This window comes from Chroicocephalus ridibundus, chromosome 10, assembly GCF_963924245.1.
Source record: "Chroicocephalus ridibundus chromosome 10, bChrRid1.1, whole genome shotgun sequence".
In the NCBI taxonomy this organism is placed as follows: domain Eukaryota; kingdom Metazoa; phylum Chordata; class Aves; order Charadriiformes; family Laridae; genus Chroicocephalus; species Chroicocephalus ridibundus.
The window spans coordinates 22,395,013-22,419,782 of record NC_086293.1 but is presented as its reverse complement, the minus strand read 5'-3'; the positions used below and the strand labels follow the sequence as shown (position 1 = coordinate 22,419,782).

Below are 24,770 nucleotides of genomic sequence, written 5' to 3'. Positions count from 1 at the left end.
TGGAATGCATGAAGGTGAGCCGCAGACCAGCGGTGCCCCCAGGCTGGACGTGGTGCAGGCGGGCTGCCAACGAGCGGTGTCCCAGCTGGACTGGGTGAAGGTGAGCTACAAACCAGTGATATCCTGGTTGAACTGGTGCAGCTGGCTGCAAACCAGTAGCTCAAGCAGAGCTCCGGGGTTGGCGCAGCGGGGAGGTGATACAAATACATCCCCCAGGATGGCAGCATCAAACCGGCATGGGGACAGGTCCGGACCCTCGTGTGGCACAACGCTGTGGCTCTGGCACTCCTGTTGCCGGTGCCATGGATGCTGGCCAGCAGTGATATGCATGTGCATTTTCTCCCTTCCTCAAGTGATTAACCAAAGCCGACAGGAGCAGGAAAGCTCAATTAGATGGAGAAAAACCACCATCTCGCGAGTCAGATGTGAAATAATTACGCCTGAACCACCCCAGGTTCCCGGAATCCCCTCCAAACGCAGCTCAGGGGGCAAACGCCCACCCACAGCCTGGGATGATTTCATCTGCGATTAGGCAAAAATGTATTAATAACATTGTGTGTGTGTGTCCCCTCCGCGTGCCACCGTCACCCTCTCTGCGGGTCGGAGGTGGAGCTGGGGGCAGGATAAGAGCCAGGGCTTGGCAGGGAGCGGGGCAAACCCCCAGCTCATGGTCTCCACACCCCAGGAGCGTCGCCCGAACATCACAGGGACAAGGACCTGCTGGAAATGGTGAGGCTGTGCCCTTCGGTGGTGCTTTCCGGAGGGGTTTTAGCTGGGAAATGTGTTGCAGGGGTCGGATGCTTTTGGTTGCTTGCTTCCCCGTGAGTTAAACTGCCTCCGGCTGCCTGCTCTGGTACTTTCCAAAGGGTTTTGCCCTGGAGATGGGTTGCAGAAGGTGAAACGGACACCTTTCACTGCCCTTCTTCCGGCTGGGCAAACCCCACTGGGTGACTGATGTGGGGGAGAGGCGGCTATACAGCAGGATCTGTGCGGTGGTGTCCCCGCAACCCACCCTGACCCCCACCCCACGGCACAGCACCCTGCATCCCCCGGGACCCGACCCGGCGGACGGGGTGGAAGAAGATGCTGAGACTTGGCACAACTCAGCGCACATGGCCGGACTCGTGCCCTCGTCACCCCACTGCCACTGAGCTGCTGTGTATTTTAGGCTAAGTGGCTCGTGTCCTTCCCAGCTGGGTGGCTTTTGTCCCACAGAGGCCAGCAGCCCTGCGAGGGGACGGCATCCTCAGGGGAAGGCGTGGGAGGAGGAAAGCCCTGCCACCCGCCTGCCCCCAAACCCCAGGCACGTCATGCTTCCCTGGCCAAAGGGAAGGTCTGGGCTGGCGAGTGGCTGCAGTCCCCACGCTGCCACCCCTGCCAAGTGGGCATGTCCCTTCCCCTGGGCGGCAAAGGGCTGGAGGGCGCAAAAGGGAGGCGACAGCCAGCGGCTGCGGGAAAAAAGGGGGACACTCAGCTGATTTGCTTCCCGCATTCCCTTCAGCCTCCTCAAAACTTGTGTCCCCCCCATGCAAAAAGGTTAAAATCAGGGTGGAAAACTGAAGGGTCCTCAAAAGGGAGGTGAGCCCCCCCTCCCTGTGCTGGGCATGGCCAGCTAGTGTCGGGAGTGGGGGCTCTGCATGTGGCACCCTGGTGGGAACGCATCCTGCCTGGGGGTCCGTGGGGCCATGGCAGTGTGCCGGGGGGGTGATGCTCAGTGCCGCTGCGTGCTCCCCACAGGTGCTCCTGGCTGGGCCGTGCTGCAGGATGCTGATCACCTTCCTTGTGGTCCTTGGGGCACCAGCAAGAGCCTGGAGGGGGCTGAGCCACGAGCGGCTCCCGTCAGCCCCCCGAACTGGGGATGGAGGCAAACTGACAAGGCGAGAAACCATCAGTGCTAACGAGATGCTGCCAGGTCTCCCCGAAATGAGGAGGAGCGACCGTGACTCTGGGGAAGGGTCTTATCTGGACAAAGCCAGCTCACCACTGCTAGAAGCATCAGGAAGAAAAGCATTGCCCTGGCCAATGAGCCCGGCCACCAAGAGACCTGCTCCCAGGAAAAAGGTGCGAAAGGTGTCCCTGTCACTTGATGTCCCCACCCATGTACTGAAAATCCTGCTCGACCTGGCCAGAGAGAAGGAGCTGCAGGCCAAGGCGGCCGCCAACGCCGAGCTGATGGCTCGCCTCGGGCGCAGGAAATAAACCTCCCCGGATGGGGCTGGAGAAGGCAGAGGGGGACCATGGGATGACACTGGTGTGACCACAGGGGAACACGGGCACGGCGCCTCATCCCCCTGGTCCTGGTGCCCATGGCCAAGCATCAGCCATTGGAGGGTTGGGTTTAACAGCTGTCACCTCAGCACCACTGGAGAAGATACAGACGCGTTTGCCTTCGCTGGGGTCAGCCCCAGAGCACAGCCGGGTCCCAGCCCTGGGCACCACAGGGATTTCTGTGCCCTGCTTTGCTCCTTGCTCGCCCACTGCTGGGATGTCTCCAAAGGGGCCGCATCCAGCCAGGCAGGTTTTTCCCGTGTGCCGTCTCTCTCCGAGTGGCTGCAGCACATAAAAATCCTCCCCAAAGCTCAGCTGAGTCTGTAAGCCGGTGGCGGCGAATGTGTACAATAAAAGGTAGCATTGAACACAACTTGCCATGGTTTATACCAGCCCTGCGGCCCTCTCTGCCCCCATTTCACGTTCCCTCTCCCCAGAGCGGCAGTTCTGGTCTGGGGACCGAAGCTCATTAAGCCCCAAACGAGATGTGTGACCCCTTGCACCAGCAGTGGGGCCGGCCCCCGGCCCAGGGTGCCTGCAGCCGCTCTGGGCCAACAGGGACGTCACGTTGTTTCACCGGAGCCGCCGTCTTCGGCGAGGCTGGGAGATAAGAGCGGCGCGGAGCAGAGTGCGGCCGCCCCGTGCAAAGTACAGGGCGGCGCAAGGGAGGCAGAGGCTGGGGGACGCCCGCTGGGGGGGCCGCTGGAGCTGGTGGGGGACACGGCCATGCTCTTCGAGGAATACCTGCTGCAGGGTGAGTGCAGCTCCGGGATGTGTGCCAGCTTTGGGAAGGGGGCAGGAGAAATCAGGGTGACCCTGCGCCCTGCAGGAGGGACGTATTTCGGTGGCCAGTGATGTGGCAGCAGATGGTTGGGTGGGGTGAGGTGGCAGGGTGGGTAACGGGTCCTTTGCCTTCCTCGCCTGTCTCTGACAATCTTCAGGCAACGCTGGACCCCCGGGGACACCCTGCTGCAGGGGAGGGGGTGCCATGGGGCAAACCTGGGGGTTTGCAGATGCAGGGTACAGGACGGGGTGCTGGTGGCAGCGGGGACACGGGGCACGGAAGGAGCTGCCGGTGACAGTATGTCACAGCAGGGACGCTCCAGGAGAGGCAGTCCAGGTGACAACGGCCCGTCCCCAGGAGGGGGTTCTCCCCCGCCACCTCCCTCGTCCCAGGGACACCGAGACCCCGCCACCATCTCCCCCTTCCCACCTCCTGCCCCATCGCACCCCCCACCCCCCCCCGAGTCCCGGTGTACCCCACCTTGCTCCGGCTCCTCTCTGGCCCCAGTGTCCCCCGAGCTCCCCCGTGCCCCACTCTGCCCTTCCCCTGCCGCCCCCAGGGTGTCGCCCTGCCCAGTGTCCCCCCGGTGATCCCAGCGCCCCCTCCCACTCATGGTGTGGCCCCTCCCAAACTGAGTCTCCTCCAGCCCGTTCCCTGGTCCCAGCGTCTCCCGCCCCAGGCCCAGTGCCCTCCCCAGCCCCGCAATGTGCTCCCCCCATTCCCAGTGCCCCCTCCCAGTCTCGGTGTGCCCCCCCCATGCCGTGTCTCCTCCAGTGCGTCCCCCGGTCCCAGTGCTCTCCCCAGCCCCACTATCCCCTAGCCCCCACTGTATCCCCCCAGCCCCAGCGTGACCCCTCCCGCTCCCAGTGCCCCCAGTGCCGGTACTGCCCCAGCCCTAGTGCCGCCCCCAGACCCGGACCCTCTCCTAGCCCCGCCCCGCCCCTTCCCCTCCGCCAATCAGATCGCAGTCTTCTCGCCGGTTCCCGCCCCCTCTCCTGTCAGTCACCGCTCCGCGCCACGCCTCCGCGGCTCGGGCCGCCGCCGGGAGCCACGTCAGGGAGGGCGGGTCCGCGCCTGCGCAGTGCGGCGGGCGGCGCGGCAGTGACAGGCTGGCAGGAAGGGGCGGGGAGCAGGAAGGGGCGGGTGGTGGCACCGGCACCGGGATCGAGATTGGGACCGGGACCAGGACCGGGACCGGGACTAGGACTAGGACTAGGACTAGGACTAGGACTGCGACTGCCACTGCCACGGGGTGGGGAGGGCCTCACCGAGGGGCCGCTCGGCAGCACCATGCTGAAGAAGTTCGACAAGAAGGACGAGGAGTCGGGTGAGGGGAGATCCCTCCGGGGGGTAAAGGGGTAGCCGTGAGGGGAGACCCCTCCTGTGGGTAAGGGGCGGAGCCGTGAGGGGAGACCCCCGCTATGGGTAAGGGGGTGAGTTGTGAGGGGAGACCCCTCCTGTGTGTTTGGGGGGGGGGGGGTGTGTGTGCTGTGAGGGGAGACCCCTGCTATGGGTAAGGGGGAAAGTTGTGAGGGGAGACCCCTCCTGTGTGTTTGGGGGGGGGGGTGTGAGGGGAGACCCCTGCTATGTGTAAGGGGGAAAGTTGTGAGGGGAGACCCCTCCTGTGTGTTTGGGGGGGGGGGGGGGTGTGCTGTGAGGGGAGACCCCTCCTATGTGTAGGGGGGTGAGTTGTGAGGGGAGACCCCTCCTGTGGGTAAGGGGGGGGAGTTGTGAGGGGAGATTCCCGCTGTGGTTAAGGGGGGAGCCGTGAGGGGAGACCCCTCCTGTGGGTAAGGTGGGGTAAGGGGAAAGCTGTGAGGGGAGACCCCGAGGAAGCCGTGAGGCTGGCCGATTGACGCACACAGGAGCGCAGCGAGAAGCGCTGTGGAAGCACTAGAGCAGTCTGCTGCTGCCCTCCTCTCACGGCCGCAACCAGAGGCTAAACCAGTTGCATTTGCCCAGCGCTCTGAGGTTACCTGCTGCATCGCTAGGTGTGGAGTCCGAGACTAAATATTGGGCATATTAGCCCTCATCACAGTTGCCCAACTCTCAGACCAGCTGCTAAAGCAGGGTAGAATTCAATTTGTACTTTCTCACACTTTTTCTGACACACATGGTCTGCTCGTCCCACAAGATCGCTGCTAGCTTCAGTGGGTCTGAAAGGCTGAGAGCACCGAAGAAACATGAAGTGATTGCCTGACCTCTCAAAACTTTAGGCCCGAGTAGTAAGGAAGAGGTTGATGTTTTATGGGGTGTATAATTCAAGTGGAATCAAGGCTAGATATGACAGTGTTTACTGTCACGGTTGTGCCTTGTGGTATCTTTTTCATCTTCCTATGAAGCTTTCTATGCATCTTGCTCTGCATAACAAATCAGTGCTTCCTGAAGCGAATTGATTCAGTGTAAATCTTGGTGATTGTTCTATGTGACTGTGGTTGCTTTTTATTTTAATGTGCACAAAATGCCCTTGTTTCCGTTGTCCAAAGCCTCCAGTGAAATCTTGATAAGCCAAGAATTTAGTGCGGCAGCTGTTGGAGGGGAATTGCTCTTGGCTTTAATTTTTGGGGTTATTCTTCATTTGCACCTGCTGCATGCTTCAAGTTATTGTGTTACCTGTAGCCAAGGCTGGTGGGTGATGCACTTCCTTGTACTAAGGTGACAGCTTGTTGATTTTGTTCATAGCAAGAGCTCACAGAGCTTTTCTTTATCCTTTCTGCTACAGCTGCTTGCAGGCTTGCCAACATTTTTTTTCTCTATTGCATTTAATTCTCATCCTATTGCTTCTGTGTCAAATGAAGGTTCCTACCATTTACTGCACGTACCTTTCTGCTGTGGATTTTGTACGTGTCTAAATGTATAGCCTGAGTGCTTGTTGTTCTTGGTCTTATGTGGAGCGCATCATCCCTGAATTTACAGGCCTCGTATATCCGTTCTTTCCATTTAACAGTCTTTTTGTTGAGATGAGCGTGTCCGCTTAATTGGATTCTGTTTCTTTGCTTTTTATAGATGGTTTAGGCAGTCTTGGATGATCTGCTTCCACTGGCTTTCAGAACTGCATTTTGAGATGTTATTTTGGGCTTATAATTGTTCTGAGATCCTTGCTTGGTCAACGACTGTTTCTCTGCAAATCAGTACAAATTGTTGTTAGTCATCCAATATTAGGAGCTTTGTGAACACACAGACTCTGTCTTCCCTGTGTCTTTCTCCTTCTATGATGGAAGAATACTTTGACACAGACTGCTGTGAGGACCAAGACCTCATTTACAATATATTTCAAGATCCTTAGTCCCATGAAAGATGAAGGGGTGATTGATGCTCTGTTGTTGATGGCTGATTTACGGATTGTAGGCCTATGCTGGACCACGGGAAATAGTGTGCTGCTGTGTTTTTTTGGAACACATTCACATGATAATACTAGAACTGGTTCATATTCACACTACAGACATTGTTTTTCTTTTTTCCCCTTGTTTCTTCTTTCCTCAACCTCACATAAGCATGTGTGCTTTGTTCAGCCACCTACTGCATTTGCAAACTTCTCCTGAGCCAGAGGAGGGCAGTTTATGAACTGGGAAGGAGCGAGAGTGTGGATTTGTTTGCCTTTAAGTGTAAGGTTTACTCTTGCAAAGGCTCCTGGCACTAGCGTAGGATGCTTCAAACCCAGGTCAGGTCGGAGCTGGGCCCAGGAGCTGTGCTTTCTAGCAGACCAGGCTTGTTAAACGTTGGAACAGCGCTGGAAATGCCTGTGTATTGTCCCAGGGCCAGGCTGAACATAGGTACTAATTAAAACCTGCTTATCAATAACTGGCAGCTTTTGAAAAGCTGCAGCTCACAAATGCTTAGGAGGCGACCTAATAGAGACCATGCAGAATGATAGTGCATTTCCCTCTGATTATTTCATCCTTAATTGGTGAGGTTTTTAATTATTTAATATAATTTATTCTATTAAGTGGAACAATGAAAGTTACTCTGTGTCTAGACTCTCTAGTCCACTGTCTTGTTCTCTTAATTAGTGATAGAGCCAAAAATAGTTTACTGGTAGATTCCTGATTGGTTTATAAGGGAGGGATAAAGCACTCCTGACTCACCAGTCTGGCAAGAGATGCCTCTTTTTGTCTGAGCTTTTGTTTCTAGGCCTGTCTTACTGATGTTCTAGCTGTCAGCAAGCTCCCAGCCAAGGGGCTGGAAATAGGTCTGTGGGGATAACAGTGGAACACAGTTACTTTACAGCTAATCAGTCTACCTTGGCTCATGGCTAGTTACTTCTGGGGGGGATGACAAATCAAAGAATGTCCTGTCTGCTCTGCCTTCCCTAACTGCTCTGAAGATATCTAATTAATATTACTTAAAAGAAGGAGCTCTAGTTGCTTGGTGTTCGTGAAAAAAGTTACCCAAAAATGTTCAGTCTGTTTTTTAAAGTATGGGCATGGTTAGAAAGTGGCTTTCCCATAGCACTATCCCTGGAAAGACTTTTACTCTCTTTATTTTGCAGGTGGGGGTTCCAACCCATTCCAGCACCTGGAGAAGAGTGCTGTCTTGCAGGAGGTAAATTCTCAGATGCTCTCTTTTGTGTATCCCTTTCTTTCTAGAGTCTCTCCCTCGCTTGAGTAGGTCACCAGAGAAGTTCAGCAAGGAAGTGGGCGTTTGTTAAAGTCCAGCTAGCCCTGAAAGAAATGGGCAACACTCCCACTAATTCTTATTTTATAGTTGGAGGGAGGAAAGGAAAAGGTTGAAATGGTCTCTGTAATGAATTAAAGACTGTGAACTATAAATAGTAATAAAATGAATAAAATTAGCTGTAAAAGCTCACCCTAAAACAAGAAAGACGGGAAATTGGCCTTGAACACCCCAGATGTCTTCTTGGTGACAAAGTTAATAAGTAGAGTGTGAGTGGTTGTTGAATAGTCTATGAATTTGCTCTGAAAAAATGCCTTTCTGTCGAACAGTAGGTAAACTTCTCAATCTCCAGACCCTGTTGTTTCAGTGTAATCTGTTTGCTTGCAATGTTGTGAATGGTGTTGGCTCCTGTTAGCCTTGCAGAGCTTGTGTATGTCTGTCAGAAGAGTAGTGTTTTAGCTAGCACACAATCCAGACTTGTGTGGGTGAAAGTGTGATGAGGATTTGGCCTTTAAACCTTAATTGCACTTGGATTTGCGATCCCAGGATGAGACTGTAGAACCAGCTCTTTAAAAGGGTTCCATGTTTAACAGGAATTGAGGGGAAATCTGATCCAAAGTCATTAAAAATCTTGCCATACCTCACTCACAATGTATTGTTTGTATCAGTGCCCAAGACCAGACAGGACAGTGTTTGTGAGGGTGTGTTAGTGTCAGCATCCTTGTCTGTGCTTTGTTTCCAGGCACGAGTGTTTAATGAGACTCCCATAAACCCACGAAAATGTGCTCATATCCTCACCAAGATCCTGTATCTCATAAACCAGGTAAGGGAGAAAAAATTTACACCTATACAGAGACACCTGCAGCAGACCCAAAGCCAGTTGTGATAACTGGGATTTCCTTCCTTCTTTCCAAACACCTTCTAGGGGGAGCACCTTGGTGTCATGGAAGCTACTGAATCCTTCTTTGCTATGACCAAGCTGTTTCAGTCCAATGATGTAAGTCTGCTTGTTCTTTTCTTCTGTATTTATCTGGTGGGACAAGTTGTCAACAGTGTCATTTTCAGCCTTGAGATGTGCATTTTTATACAATCAGCTTTTCCACCCTGCCTGGAGCTACTTGATCTGAGTGGGAAGAGTAGGATGAAAGTTTAGAAACAGAGATCAGCTTCCTAGCCCTTCCCAGACCTTTTAGCAGCTTAGCTGAAACATTCTCTGTTCTTGAGATGGAGATTCCTCCCTCTGAATTGCTGTTTAGCTCCTGAGATTGTGCTAGGCACAGGTCAAGCATATAATCAGATAGAATACACTATACTTTGTGCCCAGCATTAAAAGATCCTGCTTCCTGCTGAGAGTCAATAACAGTGTGTCCTGGAGGAGGCCAGGAACCTACCTACAGCAGTAGTACCATCACTAGTTGTCCCCCAAACCACAAGGTGTTAAAATCACGAGACCAGTGTAGAAATCCCCAGACCCAGGAATATAAATTGCTTGCTTTCTTGCTTTTGAGGCAAGAGGGTGCCTTCACCTGATGATTTCAAGCTTTTCTCCTTGTTCATGTGAATTACATGAAAGATGAAACTGTAGATCCAGATAAATCTGGTATCCCTGTGGCTTCACCCTAAGGTTGAGGGATTTAGAAGAGGAAGGTGTGTTTTGTTAATGAATATGGATTTTGTACATCTTTTACACTCAGGCACTGGTCCTCTGAAGGTATCACATTCTTAATCTTCATAATAAAATCATGGAAGCAGGGAAAACTGAGATCACTTCTTATCCAGGATCCTCTCAGCTTATGTCTGTCTTCCTTTTCTCCTTGTCAGCCAACTCTTCGCAGGATGTGTTACCTGACTATCAAAGAGATGTCTTCTATTGCAGAAGATGTAATCATTGTTACTAGCAGGTCAGTCACTTGGCTTTTCTTACTGTTACATTCATGCGTCCTCCAGTAATGTCTGTCCAACCTCTTGGAGATAACTGTAGTCCCTAAGCAGGGTGAAGATAGGGAATGCCCTTGGTGATGAAAAATTTTTTCTTTACATTAAAATACAGACACTGAACTCCCAGTGATGTATGTGAAACGTTCTGTGTCCCCATATCCCATGCCCATGGGTGTTTGGGCTGTCTTTTTTGGTTATGGCAGCACTGCTGTTTTTTCCCCTCTTGCAAAAGGGTGTTTCATTAACTCCTACTTTCCTATCTGAATGCCTTGAAGCTTTTTGAAGATTTCTGGCATAAATCCCAAGGCTTTCAACAGGTAGGCAGGGATTTACTGCTCCTGTTAGCAGCACAGGATGCAACTTCACTGGCGAACAAAATTCCTGATCATCCCACTGAAAGGCCAGTGCTGCATCAGGAGACAGAAGCATGAGGGTATAGGGTTTACTGAGGGCAGAGGCCATGCAGCAGGCAGAATTTAGTGATGAACTGATGTGATGAACTCCTGTCCCCTCATAGACCATCTCACACTGATCAGGATCCTGGGGAAAGGGCAGGAATGAGTGTTCAGTAAGGAAGGCAAATGCCTCAGGGGCATGTGTTTGCACTCCAGGCTCCCATGGTACGATCAGGAGCTCATACAGGCTGCTGATGGGCTTGCAACCTGAGTACTGATCTTTTCCTCCTGCTTTCCCACCCTGGTGGGACTTGCTGGAGACTTGCAGTTGCCTGCTTGGCATTCAGCTGTGATGCTGGCTGCCTGCTGCTCTGTGTGCGCTGTGCGTGCACCTGAGAGCTGCTGGCTCAGGAAGAGTGCAATATTGAGAGCTTCCTGTTTTCAACCAGCTTAACCAAAGACATGACTGGGAAGGATGACAATTACCGAGGCCCTGCTGTGAGAGCGCTCTGTCAAATCACTGATGTAAGTGCTGCTTTTCCCTTGGGGCAGCCCTAGGCCCTTCACCTTTCCCTACTTCACCCCATCCCGCATTTCACCCTGATTTTCTTGCCTTTGCATCTCCTCTTCCACAGTCCTGATGGCTTTTCCATATCAGCTGTTGTTTCCCTTTCCCTACAGAGTACCATGTTGCAGGCCATTGAGCGTTACATGAAGCAGGCGATTGTTGACAAAGTGCCAAGTGTATCCAGCTCTGCTCTGGTGTCCTCCTTGGTATGTACTCGCTGCAGGGCGGGCCTGAGGGACAGCCAAGTTGGGAAGCAGTCATCTGTGGTGGGACTGGATATCTTGGGAGTTTCAGTGTTTCATTGTCGTTGTTCCCCAATTTTTGAACTGAGGGACTGGCACTGACTTTGTGGGAGATCATCGACGCCTTGAGGCCGCAGCTGTCACGGCCCGTCTCTGCATGCTGATCCTCTGCTCTTTTATAAGTTGCTGCCGCCAGTGCCATCATGGGGAAGGCTTGTTGCTGCTTAATATGAGCTGTGATTCCCGAACCTTCCGCCATCCTTCTCTCATGGTTTGTCTGTGGCTTTGTCTCCTCCCCAGCACCTGCTGAAGACCAGTTATGATGTGGTAAAACGTTGGGTGAATGAGGCTCAGGAGGCAGCTTCCAGCGACAATATCATGGTGCAGGTAGGAAACATGCTGCCAGCACAGGGAATATTAAGCAGCAGCTGGTAGTGGAGCAAACTACTGGAGCTCAGCCAGGCAGTTCTGGGCAACAGAGGGGATAAAAGTGGAAAGAACACACTATGGGTTTGTGACGGACTCTTTCCTTGCACAGTATCATGCTCTGGGCTTGCTCTACCATGTGCGGAAGAATGACCGCCTGGCAGTCAACAAGATGCTCAGCAAGTTCACGCGCCACGGCCTCAAGTCACCGTTTGCCTACTGCATGATGATTCGAGTAGCCAGCAAGCTGCTGGAAGAAGAGGCTGGCAGGTGAGGGGGCTCCTTTGCCCTGCTGGAAGAATTTTCTCGGGTCCTGCTTCCATCTCCTGTTGCAGGCTCACTTGCCATCTCATGAGGGCAATTATTTTTGTCTTTAAAGAGCAGCATGCAGCTTCTGCCCTCTTATTGTTGGTTGAAAGGCAGCAGAGAAAATATAGGATGCTTTCAGGTTGTTATGGTATGGCTTCTGTGAGTTTTGTCTGTGTATGTGCTTGCACATGGAGCACTTCGTGTTTCTCTTGTCTGTTTTGCATGGCTGTTCTTTATTGAGATATTCTGTCTTCTGTAATTATTTAGCTATCATGTATGCACTGTGACTTCCAGGTGGACATGGCTTTGGTGTGTACTGTGAGCTCTCAGTGTGTGAGGGCTAAGGGAGATTTCCTTTACCCTGTAAAGCAGAGGGTGTCTTCTCAGAAGGCAGCCTGATTTCCAGCTCAAGCATGCTAGAAATACAGTATAACGACCACTATCACAACTGGGGACAGCGGATTTATGGCTGCTTTTAACTTTCCACGGGCTATGGGATCTGCCCATTTCTGCTGATGGATTCTTTATTTCTGTTGACACCTTTGTTTTAATTTGTACTTGTGGGTTTTTTTTGTCCCTTAGCCGTGATAGCCCCCTGTTCGATTTCATTGAGAGCTGCCTAAGAAACAAACACGAGATGGTGGTCTACGAAGCTGCATCAGCCATCGTTAACCTGCCCAACTGCACTGCCAAAGAGCTGGCTCCGGCTGTCTCAGGTAAATGTGACGCTCATGGCAATGGTGAGGGAATTAAGGGCCTGCAGTGGTGACACCTGCTGATTACCCCAAGGAACAAGGACCTTGTGTAGTTTCAGGCTTGTTATGCTGCCGTACCCTTTGTTGCTTTATGCTGCTGCTGAGAGCCTGTGCTCTGTGTGAATAGCTTTGCTCCTGTAAAGGTATTTGCCTGGTGTGTTCAAGTGTGGGTTACTGGAGGGGTCTCTTTTTTTTTTTTTTTTTTTTTTTCTGTGAAACAGGGCTGAATTCTAACTGACACATCTCCCTGCTTTAGACTGAGTGTAACAGTGCAAGAAGGCAAGGTGTTGGGGTCCTGCCTTCCCAGCTCAGTCCAGTCCAGAGGCTCTCCTGAACTGGGACTGTTGGCAGATAGGGAGACTGTGTGTCACCTCTCTGGACAGGGAGTGTGCCCTTCATGGGCCAGCCCTGGGAAAGGAACAGGGTTTGCATAGAAATGGAGAACAGCAGTTCAAATTGACTTAGTAGGAAAGATGACAAGGTGATGAAATTGGCTTTCAAGAGGAGTGAAGGATGGCAATGCTGTGGAAGAAGAGGGAGGTGGGTAAGAGCTAGTTGTCAGCAGGGATGTGTGGCAGAGAGGACAACAGGGAGGGAGGGAGGAAGCTGGTAAATTCACAGTTGCTTCCTAAGCATGCTTCTAGTTGTCTTGTGCTTGCAGCTGTCTGTTCATCGAAGCTCTTGCTTTAGGTATGAAATGCCTCTTAATAATAGATTGCCTAAATGTCTGCCTTTGTTGGTTTTCCCACCTTGCAGTTTTGCAGCTGTTCTGCAGCTCCCCGAAAGCAGCACTGAGATATGCAGCCGTCCGTACCCTCAACAAGGTAGGAGCTGGTCTCTTGGGAGCTGTAATAGTTTCTCATGTGCAGGGAGGTGCAGGCTTCAGAAGAGAAAGGGGGCCAGATGATGTGATGATTTTATGTGAATAACCTCTACCCTAGGGTACAGCCTTACATTTCATTGCTTTCTGAGTGGAATAAAACCTTAAAGAACACTTTAAAAAAGAAAAAAAAAAAAGCAATCAGTTTCACAGGTCTCTAAGAGTGTCACCGGTCTTAGGTGTTACTGCTTTCCCTTCTGAGCTTCGTGTGGTGAAGGAGCTCCTTATAAAACAGGGATCAAACCTTGATGCTGCTTCTTGCCTGCTCTGTGGCAGTCTTTGCTCCCGCTCTTCCCTTGACCTTGTAAACTCTTAAAAATGAAAGACAGAATGGCAGTCTGGTAACTGCTGTGCTTCCACCCACAAAGCTGTTCCGTACGGTTAGGCTCACTGAATTTTTGTTGGGAGTTTATAGCTTTCTTTTCTTAATATATAGAGGAGAATTGAGAGAGTTGAAAATAGTAAAAGATCATTTATTACTACTGCTTCTCTTACAGGAAGAGATGCAATTCTGCAGGAAGAAAGAGCTTGTTACTTTAACCCTAGATGAGTTGTTTGTCTGAGATGACCCTCATGTACAGCCTTTGGCATTTATTTTTACAGGAAGGAGTGAGAGCTTATAAAGATTTGGTGGGTTTTGCCAGCTGGGCCTTTTGCATCTATTGAGCGATTTCCACTCTTCTTTCTCTTCTCCAGGTGGCCATGAAACACCCATCCGCTGTGACTGCCTGTAATCTAGACCTGGAGAACCTTGTGACGGACTCCAACCGCAGCATAGCCACCCTGGCCATCACCACGTTGCTGAAAACCGGCAGTGAGAGCAGCATCGACCGGCTCATGAAGCAGATCTCCTCTTTCATGTCAGAAATCTCAGATGAGTTCAAAGTAAGGAAGTGGGAGAAGGAGGAACACACAGGTTCCTAAGAAACCCCTTGGTCTTTGTCCATGTTTGTGTGTGCATTCTGAAACCTGCATGGAGCTGCTTCCAGGAGCTAGGCTGCAGAGTATTTGCAGGGAAGAGAAGGAATCTGAGGCTATCAGCCAAAGCCATGCCTCAGTTATACAGCACCCAGCTCCAAAGTCACATGCTCTCTTCTGGGGAGATGCCCTTTGAGAATTAAATATCTTTTTCTTCTTTCCAGTGGGTGTGGGCTTTTGCTAGGGGCTGGCCAATGTATAAAGATCAAATTCCTCCAATTCCTAGGATTGTGCCTTCTGGATAAATAAAGGCAAACCCATAGTTTCCAGGCTAGGGACCAGCACAAAATTGACACAATTCAACTGTTTTTTCCTGCCTGGACAGGTGAGACAGCAAAAAAGACAGAATCTTTTTTCACTTGCTGCCCTTTTCCTCCAGGTTGTAGTGGTGCAGGCCATCAATGCACTGTGCCAGAAGTATCCTCGCAAACATGCCGTCCTCATGAACTTTCTCTTCACTATGCTTCGGGAAGAGGTAAGTTTGCAGGACAATACTTTTTGTTGCTTGTTTGTATGCATGGACTGCAGGACTGCACAGTGGCCCCTGTGAGAGTCAAGCTTTTACAGATAACGCTGTGCTCTCTCTAAAAGGTTTGCAGCCTAACTGTCAGGAACTGCCAGCTGTGCACAGTAGTTATGTGCATACTGTCAGGCATATTTTTAATGTGGTTTTCATTCTTTGATTTTTCTGGGGGTTTATTAACTCCCCCAAAAAATGCAGGCAACAGCAGATCTGTTGGCAGTCCATGTGAGTTTCACATTTGAACTCGCTTTCTTTTATACTTTGACAGCAAATTCCAAGAAGTTTTGTCTTGTACACAAAGATTTGGTAACAACCTATTTATTGATGACACAGGACTACTTTTGTTCTGTTCTCTGTGCTGTGGCAGTGAAGGGATCACGAGTACCTATAACCATTCTCTGCATTCAGTCAGACATAGAATTGCAGAAAGACAGCTTTACAGAGGTTTGCTGAGGCCATTTCTAAATGAGCTAACATGCCTGCCACACAGCTGGCACCACTGCTTGCGCTGACATCACTTTCTGCCAATTACAGCCTCTCGTTTGGGAACAAACCAGAGCCTCTCATTTTGCTCCAGTGAAAAATGGACGATTCTCCTTTCCCAGATTTTCTGTGGGTGGATGGTATCATTTTGAATGTAGTTTTGTAGTTCAAACCATTCTATGTTACAGCTTTTTAATCCAAAGTAGCACCAGAAAAATCCCCCAAATGCCCAGCACTGTGCATGTAATTGGTGGAAGATAGTGTGCAGTTTAATCCCTTAGTGTGTATTGAGGACACTAGTAAATAATGTCTGAAGATAACCAGGCACTAACGGCATGTCAGGTTATGGGGTGTGCCTGGGGAGGTATTGATTGCCTGTCTTCCTTCACTAATGGGGCTATTTGCTGGGTCCTGCTGTGGCAGATATGATCCTTAATATATTTCTCTTGTGATTCATCCTCAGATGTCTGGTGCTAAAGGGAAGAGGGTTGGGTTTTTTCTCCTCCCATATGGCTGTTTTTATGCACTAATTCAAGCAGCAGAGGATTTTGAAGGAGATTTTGAAGCCCTTCAGGCTGATGGATTCTTTTACCCTCTTTAGGACTTGGGGGTTTTTTCCTTCACTGTAGCCATTCTGAAGGGAGCTGGCAAGAGAGCTTGAATATTAGCTGGTCCTCTAGGTGTAAAGAGGGTCAAAAGTGAGGGCAGTATTATTACCCTTCTCCTTTCAAACACAGATTAAAAGCACTGAGTGTGAGTGACCTTTGCAAAGGAAACTTTTTTCCTGTCTGGCTAGTTCCAAGTCTCTAAAATACTTCTAGATTTCTAGCTGAGCAGTTCCCTTTGCTCCCTAGGGCGGCTTTGAATACAAGCGAGCCATTGTGGACTGCATCATCAGCATCATTGAGGAGAACTCGGAGAGCAAAGAGACAGGCCTGTCTCACCTCTGCGAATTCATTGAGGACTGCGAGTTCACTGTGCTGGCCACTCGTATCCTCCACCTCTTGGGGCAGGAAGGGCCCAAGACCAATAACCCCTCCAAATACATTCGCTTCATCTACAACAGGGTTGTCTTGGAGCATGAAGAAGTCCGTGCAGGTAAGAGACGGACCTGGAAAGCTGTCCACCCCTTGACATATCTTCAAGGAAATACAGTCCATGAACACTTCTGCTTTTAAGGATTGTGATTTGCTCTAGTCCTGAGCAGATCTTTTTACACAGCCAAGATCCTGCAGTAGTATTGATGGAAGAGGTGGCCAGCAGCTGAGAAATGGGGAGGGAGCTGCAGTTACTCTGAAAGTAGACAGAGGGGGTTTGCAGGCACTTCACTGTAATATATCTGTCTCTTTCTAGTCACAGTAATGCTTTATACTAATGCTAGTGTTTCTGGCACGGCGTTTGAACAGGGACAGGAAATGGAAGAAACTTCAGGTGACTTCATTGCTTTCTAATTCTGTTTTCATGACTTGTGTTAACAGGTGCTGTAAGTGCCCTGGCAAAGTTTGGAGCCCAGAATGAGGAGATGTTACCCAGTATCTTGGTGTTACTGAAAAGGTGAGTTGTACCTCAGAGTTTCTCAACATCCTGGGTGAAAACCCCAGTTCGCTTGAGAGTTTGTTAGCATCCTCGTGCATGTCTAGTCTTTTCTAGCTGTGGGTCTGATAAGGTGCAGTGGGATTCTGTGGTGGAATCACCACTGCATTCAGCACTACGTAGTTTGGTGTATGATTACTTGTCCAATACAATTACTAGTAGATTGCCAGTTGTCTTTTACGGTGTGTTCTTTCTGGCCCTGTGAGGTGACAAAGTCACCTGGATTCGTTTGTGTGGACTCTGCTGCCTTGTGCTGAAGAAAGTTTTACACTTTCCTCTCAGGTGTGTGATGGATGATGACAATGAAGTGAGAGACAGAGCCACCTTCTACCTGAATGTTCTGGAGCAGAAGCAGAAGGCCCTCAATGCTGGCTATATCCTGAATGGTAACGCAGAAAATCCTCAAAACAAGTCTGCACCTCCTTCCTGGTTTAACAAGGACAAAGCACTGTCATTATCCATGGTTTTAATGACCTGTCCCTTCTGTCTCCAGGTTTGACGGTGTCCATCCCTGGCCTGGAGAGGGCTCTGCATCAGTACACCCTGGAGCCCTCTGAGAAACCCTTTGACTTGAAATCTGTTCCTTTGGCAACAGCTCCTATTGTCGAGCAAAGAGCAGGTGAGGAACAGTCCCCTGAATGCTGGTCCAAACTCCGAGTAATTCCCTAGCAGCTCCAGCCCTTGTACGATAAACTGTATTGGGCGTACTGGGAATTGCTGACCTCCGTCCTAGTTGAGTTTTGTGGAATTATATCTTCTGTAAAGACTAAGGCCAGCAAATCTGATGCTCCCACATTAGCATTTTGATTTAGTCCAACTGCTAATAATAGTAACAGTTGGTAATCCTCATTGGAGCTCCTGCAGTTCTGAAGGTGTTTAGGAAGCTAAATACGGGGGCCTAGTCCATAGCAAGATGAGAAATGAGCTCTCTTCCTTTCCTTAGTCAAATCCCTCTACAGACATTAATCTGTTTTCTGATTCTGATTCTTACTCTTCACCTTCAAATCTTTTAGGATTTTTGTGTGGGTATTTTTTTCTTTTTCTCCTGCAGAAAATGCCCCTGTTGCTGTAGTCAAACAGCCAGAGAAGGTGGCAGCAACACGGCAAGAAATATTCCAAGGTAAACTGATGCGAGGCCTCTCCTATGCCTGTGTGTGAGAACAAAATAGCCACCTCTTGAGGGGTCTGCCTGGCCCCTCTATCTTTTTCCTATCTCCTTTTGGAGAGTGACATCGTCTCCCCACTATAAGTCTACTGTTAAATCCTGGGGGGCAAAGGGTGCCCACAGTCCTATTCTGTCTAGATTGCAATAAATGTGGGCAAAGGATGACTCTGCCTTTAATTTTAAAAGTCCCTAGTGAACGTTTATGAATGTTTGGTAGATAGTCCCTTGCTGCAGTAGCTTCTGGCAGCTTAAATGAGGGCTTTGAACTGCTAACACCTTCCTGTGGGTTGGGGAAGGCAGTGGTTTCTGTGTCCTCTGTTTCAGAGCAACTGGCGGCAATCCCAGAGTTTCAGGGACTGGGCCCGCTCTTCAAGTCTTCCCCAGAGCCTGTTGCCCTGACAGAGCTGGAAACGGAGTATGTGGTTCGTTGTACCAAGCACACGTTTGTCAGCCACATGGTGTTCCAGGTGGGTAGCTATGGCATGTGGTGCTGAAAGAGGATTGGAAAATAAACTTCTGATCGGTTAAAAGCTCCACTGGGAAGAAACAGCTCGGGGTTATCTGTGTTCAGAGCACATCACTGCAATGTTTCTCAACCAGGGCAGCAGATCCCCCTAAAAAATTACTTAGGGAGCGTGTGGCTGAACAGTGCTACACGTACAGTCCAAATAAATCGGACAAGCACTAGGTGGGGCTGTTTTTACTGAGCAGTTGGCAAGGGAAGCTGTGTTCTTTCCTTAGGGTCCCCAAGCATGTGCTTTGGGCGTAAGACAGTGAAGCTTTATCTGATATGCTGAAAAGGGAACCCAAGAAAGGGACGTGGTGGGGGAGAGCTCTTTATCCCCTGTGTTTTGTTTTAGCCTGTGTAGTACAGGTGCTTGTGTCTGTATATCTTGGCCTTGGCTGTACCGCCCTGCTGCTACCTGTGAGGTTTAGGATCGATGTGCCAGCATCTTTGCCTGGGCCTTGGGGAGCTCAAGGCACAGTGAACACCAGCTTGTGAGCAGCAGTGTTTAGTCCTTAGCCAGCTCTGTCCTCAAAAGCTCAGAACTGCCTGCACAGCCCTCGTAGGGTTTGGTCTTTGTCTCTATTGTCCATCCACCAGATGCAGTTGTATGAGGTTAAATGACTTGTCATTGCAGCTGGAATAAAGTCTAATCAGCAATTTTTGACTTGCTGAAATGACCAAGCTTGCTGAAATTTGCTCAAACCATCCCTAGTTTGCACCGTGCAGAGGGTCATCTTCCCGTCTGCTACAGGTCACCCTGTCCTGGTAGCATCAAGTGAGAAGATGTAGGCGACACAGTACTCGCGTTTCCATACAGCAAAGAGTTAACCTGGGAATTACCGTCCTGGGAGAAAGGGCAAGGTACATTTAGAGGAAAAAGTTCCATACTAACTGGTGAACTGAAAGAGGCAGAAGCTGACACATCCCTGCCCTTGCTGAATTTGTGCTCCTGCCTGGGTTGCAGAGGGCAGGCATTGGATAGTTGTGTGCTGGTTCATTTTAAGCAGGGGTGGGGCGGAGTTTGCTGGAGCACTGGAGTCCCCTGCAGGGTTTTAGTTTCTCCCCTAAAGCATTTAAATGAGTAGTTTTTAGTCATAGTTGCTCTGTGACTAAACTGGAACGTATGAGCCCTATAACGAGCCAGCTGATAGCAAGATGCACTGTTGAAACACAAAGAGCGAGGGACTCACAGGTCGACACCATGCTGCCACTCTGCCTGAAGTGACTCTGCTGTGAGATCTATAGCTAGGAGCTTCAAGCTGTTGCTGCTCCCCCTCTCCTCATTTAGTTTGACTGCACGAACACCCTGAATGATCAGATCCTGGAGAATGTCACGGTGCAGATGGAGCCAACAGAGGGCTATGAGGTCATTGGCTACGTACCTGCCAAAACCCTGGTGTACAACCAGCCGGGTACCTGCTACACACTGGTGGCGCTGTCTGAAGAGGATCCGACAGCAGGTAAACAGTTTGCCCTCTGTGTTTTCCTGACATCCCCCAAATTAAGCGTACCGTATTGCTCGCCCACACACATTCTACCTTGCATCCTAGCCAGATATTTATAGCCTGTGTGTGGGTGCAGCCCTGAGTGATGCTGAGCATGACTTCTCGTTGCTGTTTGGGGGCTGTCAGGCCTTCCTTCTCTTCTCCTGGTTCCCTTGTGCTGTAGCATTGTCAAGTCAGGCTATGGGAGCTGGCAGACGAGCATTCAGCTCTCCGCTGAGTTTTCCCCCATGCACCCTGGCACGTTCCTTAGCCTGTCTATTCTTTGTGTTAGTATCTGGGGAGGCAGGTACTTGTAAAGTGCTGTGAGTGCCCAGATGCTCTGAGTAGCAAAGGAGTATTTTGGACAAACCGCAAGAATTTCGGGGATGTCTATTTGTACTGAACATCCCCTCATTTGTCACTTTCCACAACATGAACCAGGCCTCACCTGTGCTTTGGTCTCCCTGGTTTGTGTTCTGGGACTGCTCGCCTGTGTGCGTTGCTGCCGTTCACCCAGCAGTGCCTGTCTTCTCCGGGATGAGTCATCACTTCCTCTCCCAGCTGAGTGGTATTAATGAGCTGCTGTATTGCTGTGCAAGGTGGTTTCATTTCAGAGGTGCATGAACCGATCTCTAGATGAGGGCCTTGCCACTTCACAAGGCGTTGGTGGGACACACTTAGTTAGAACTCCCAACACAACTTGAGGTTCATCAGTGATAACACTTGATCTGAGGATTATGGTCTTGTACAACCATCGTGAACCTGTCTTTATCACTGTTTGCTAGCCTTAATATTACAAATAAATACCTTGTCCTTGAGAGACAGAAGCTGTTGGAGAGCCCTCTCTAGGTCACTGGCTAAGCCTGTGCTGCCAACAGTGCCGGGGGAGAACCCAGCTGCCCCGAGTTTCCCAGCCCCTCTCTGCCGCAGGGGAGTGCGGATCTGGTGATAACGCAAGCTTTGCCTTTCCCTCCCCTGTTTCCAGTGGCCTGTACCTTCAGCTGCATGATGAAGTTCACTGTCAAGGACTGTGATCCGAACACGGGTGAGACGGATGACGAGGGTTACGAAGATGAGTATGTGGTAAGGAGCTGGCGTGTACCTGATCATGGAAACTGCAGTCGTTTTGAGGGGTTTTGTGATCTGCGCTCAGATCCCTGCAAGCAACAACGTGACCACTGACACTGATGTGGGCAGCATCGCATGAAGAGGGGGTTCTTGCTGTCTCTGTGGTGTCTGTCCCAGGATGCAGATGTGGGTTTGGAGATCTTGCTTTGTCTCATATTGAGTATCCTCCTGTTGCTCTCCAGGCAGACACCTGACTGCAGGATACCTACGTTCTGGGGGGGCCACGGTGTGTCCTCCAGGCTTGGCTGGCTGTGCCCTATGGGCTCCAGTGGTTGCACAGTCAAGTTTGTGGAGTCAGAGGGCCGTTGGTCATTCTCCATGGATTGCTCTCTGTGGTGGCACAGTTAATTGCCTAGTGGCCTGCCTGATACAGGCAGATTGCCATCCTTGTTCTTGCTCTGGGGAAGGTGGGGCTTTTCCCTCTCCAGCACTAAGACCGATGAAAGCACCGATGCTGCAGAAGCACCTCTGTATCAGGCTCTGCCATTTCCAGGCAGGCTGTTTTACCACAAAGGAAGAAGCTGAACTTATGCTTGGTCAGAAACTGGGACTGGCTCACAGAGGGTGGTGTTTACCCTCCGGAGGGGAAGGGATGTTCTGACACAACCTCAGTTTGCCCTGTTAGCTCCAGAGGCTGTTTTCTGTGCGCTGCCTGTCACTGCTGTGAATCTGATTAGAGGCACTGCTGTGCAGTGAGTCACTGAGGACACATCGTCCTCCCAAGAAGGAGTGGGAAGGTTTTTCCCAATGGAATGTACAAGGTTAACCCCTTTCTCTGCATCCCACCAGTCACCATGGCTGTTTGAGTGCTGTTTAAACAAACTCTTCCATGTGTTTCAGTGAGAATCAGGAGGAAATTCTTTCCTGCAGCGATTGTGGAAATGAATGCAGGCTGCTGCCTGTCCAGCTCTGGCACCGACTGCTCTTTGATACGTGCCCTGGAGGGACAGGCTCGGTTCTGCCTTGCACACACGTAGTCCCAGCAGCAGTTCAGCTAACCCGGCACGCAGTGTTAGGTGATAGCACATGTCTGACAGCGTCTCACTGTACTTTACCAACATGCAAGACGATGGGCCAGAAAGGCAAAATGCAAGCTTTTGTGCATTTCAGGGAAGGAAACACTACATCTGTGTGCGCACAAGCAGCTATTTCTTAGCTTTTTCTCCTCTGTTTTGGACATTTATCTGGTGCTTTGATCTCTGTCAGGCCAAGGGCTGTGCTCAGAATGAGGACTTGCTTTGTAGATCCTGGAAATGGCATGACCAGTGGCTTCCCCAGTCCAAGCAGTTACTCAACCAAGCGTTGTTTGCACGAGCAGATCAGAAGGGGCAGGGCTTGCTCTGATATATTCATGAGTGGAAGTGGAGTCTCTCCTACATTCACCTGATCTCTGGGAATCCAGCTCGTTCTGGAGAGGGCAGGGTTAGGAACAACCGTGTTTCACTTGAACCTCTTCTACCATCAGCTTGAAGACCTGGAGGTAACAGTGGCTGATCACATCCAGCGAGTTCTGAAGCCAAACTTTGGAGCAGCCTGGGATGAAGTGGGTGATGAGTATGAAAAGGAAGAGACCTTTACTTTATCGGCTATTAAAACCCTTGAAGGTAAGGGGGTGTCTGAGCCCAGCAGAGCTCATAACGTTCCTCTCCCTCCAGCAGACAGAGTCCGTAGGCGCAGTCTCCGTCCCTTTATGTCTCTCACAGAAAGGCTAATGGGGCAAAACCCCTCACAAGCTAGTTCCCCGCAGCTGTTAAATGCAGAGCTACAATCACTGTGATAACAAGTTAGTTCAGGTTTCAAAAAAAAAACAAGTGAGTATTCTGGGCCCTGTGGAGACCAAGATGGATTGTGGGAGGCGAGAACATCTTGCTTTGCTCTCTCACTCTACCCTCCCAAGCAGACAGACCATAGTTCAGCTGTGAGCTCCCACTTCCCTTCTGTGAAAGGGGGAGATGCTCTGACCTTAGGACTTGAGACTAGTAAAAAAGGATGCAAAGAGCAGAAGACATGAGGCTGGTGGGCAGGCTTGTGGTGTAAGCCCTCTTCTCTTCCATCATGCATTAAAGACTCCTTTCGTTGTTTCTGAGAAGCCTGTAAAAACTTGGTCCCTTTGGCTTAGAAGAGTGTCATTGTCCTGTAGCCATCTCTGTGCTTCCTTGCACAGCGCCTTCGACTTGAAATGCCTTCCCTGAGGCCTTTCCAAATTCCTCACAAAGACCCGTGTCTCCTTCCCCCTGCATCTGTCCCCAGGGAAGCGAGCAGGCTGTCAGGGTTGCACGGTAAGCGTGCAGCCAGCTGCGCTCTCCTGCTTCCGTTGTCTGACTCGCCCTCCTGCTTCTGTTGCGCCTTCGCTGCATCAGGTCACAGAACCGCTGCGTGGCGGTGGGTTTTTCCCCTGTTCACGATACTGGACAATGCTATGTGTCCCTCAGGACAAGGAACGTGATCCCTAACGTGTAGGGAGGGCTTGAGTCACCTTTAGATGCTCTTTGTGTGTGCCTGTCAAGACACCCATGACGTCGAGCTTGTTTTATTTATTTTTTTTCTTGACAGAGGCAGTTAGTAATATCGTGAAGTTCCTGGGGATGCAGCCCTGCGAGCGATCGGATAAAGTGCCAGATAACAAGAACTCTCACACGCTGTACCTGGCAGGTGAGCTGTGGGGTGAGGTCTCTGCTTGAGGAGGAGCAGCTCTTTGGGAGGTCGCACAGAGCTGCCTGTTGAAAATTAGGGCAGGAATTTCTGATGGAGCCCGCTGTGCTCCGGCTAGGATTCGGAGGCTTGTTCCTGCCGTGGTTTCTGTCTCCGCAAGTGCAGAGTGGCTGTTGTTGGGATCAGGGAGGGTGCTGTGGATGGGGGGGATATTGGGATCAGCCCCGGGCCCAGCTGGATGGAATTTGCTGTCTTCATGATGTGTGGTGTCCTGGTTTGGAGCGAGCCTTGGGGGGAAAGCACAGCACCCTTGCCCAGCGACATGGGCGTGCGCTGGAGCTTTTAGACGGGTGACGGGTACTCACTGAAAAGGAGCACCTGCACCTCTTCTCAGCTGGAGTTTATTTTAGACTTTGCTTTCATGAGTTTTACAGTAGCAAAAGTCCCATCTACGTTATAATGAACGAGAAACATGCCACTCAAAGGTCTCTCCTGGCCCAGTGCCGGGGATTTGCCAGGCTGCCTGTGGGAACCCTGCCCTCGCCAAGCGGTAGCATTCATTTTTAGGCTTGTCGGGGGGGGGGCATTCACTCCTTCCTCCCGCTCCCCCTTCCAGGTGTGTTCCGGGGTGGCCATGACCTCCTGGTACGCTCTCGTCTGGTCCTGACCGACACCGTGACGATGCAGGTCACGGCCCGCAGCGGAGAGGAGCTCCCCGTGGATGTCATCATGGCCTCCGTCGGATAAACTCCCTTTTCCAGGACTGTCCCGATACCGAGCCCCCCGTCCCGGGCAGCGCTTCTTTCTCTGGCAGCAGAATAGGGATCACACTCACTACAGCAGCTTTCGTGTTCTCTGCAGTACGGCTCTATTTGGGGCTCTGTCTATAAAATAACCCTGTTTTTAAGCTGCGATTTTACGAGTCGCTCTGTCCCTGCGCGGGAGGGTGTCGCGGCGGGGAGGCGACACCGGCTCCTCCCTCTCCTTTTTATGTCGTTCAAATAAAACGGTTTCGTGGTTTCTCGCGGCTCTGCCTGGCCTGTCGCCGGGGGGGGGCGGGGACGACGACGACAGTGT

The 24,770-nt window shown here is 50.8% G+C and overlaps 1 protein-coding gene across 2 annotated transcripts; it reads left to right on the top strand.

Annotated features, from left to right (window-relative positions):
- The first annotated feature begins 2,979 nt into the window (after positions 1-2,979).
- On the top strand, positions 2,980-24,714 carry COPG1 (COPI coat complex subunit gamma 1). Of its 2 annotated transcripts, none has more exons than XM_063347614.1 (24): positions 2,980-3,022; positions 7,542-7,594; positions 8,409-8,489; positions 8,592-8,663; positions 9,488-9,567; positions 10,449-10,524; positions 10,681-10,773; positions 11,110-11,196; positions 11,348-11,505; positions 12,127-12,260; positions 13,056-13,123; positions 13,876-14,064; positions 14,537-14,632; positions 16,018-16,261; positions 16,642-16,717; positions 17,039-17,142; positions 17,250-17,375; positions 17,808-17,876; positions 18,246-18,388; positions 19,718-19,889; positions 20,899-20,996; positions 22,507-22,645; positions 23,595-23,693; positions 24,310-24,714. In XM_063347614.1, the coding sequence occupies exons 1-24, from the start codon at positions 2,995-2,997 to the stop codon at positions 24,438-24,440; spliced, it is 2,616 nt and encodes an 871-aa protein (XP_063203684.1). In that variant the 5' UTR covers positions 2,980-2,994; the 3' UTR covers positions 24,441-24,714. The 2 variants fall into 2 exon arrangements, with proteins under 2 accessions (XP_063203684.1, XP_063203683.1); XM_063347613.1 differs by lacking the exon at positions 2,980-3,022 and adding an exon at positions 4,178-4,379.
- The last annotated feature ends 56 nt before the right edge of the window (positions 24,715-24,770 follow it).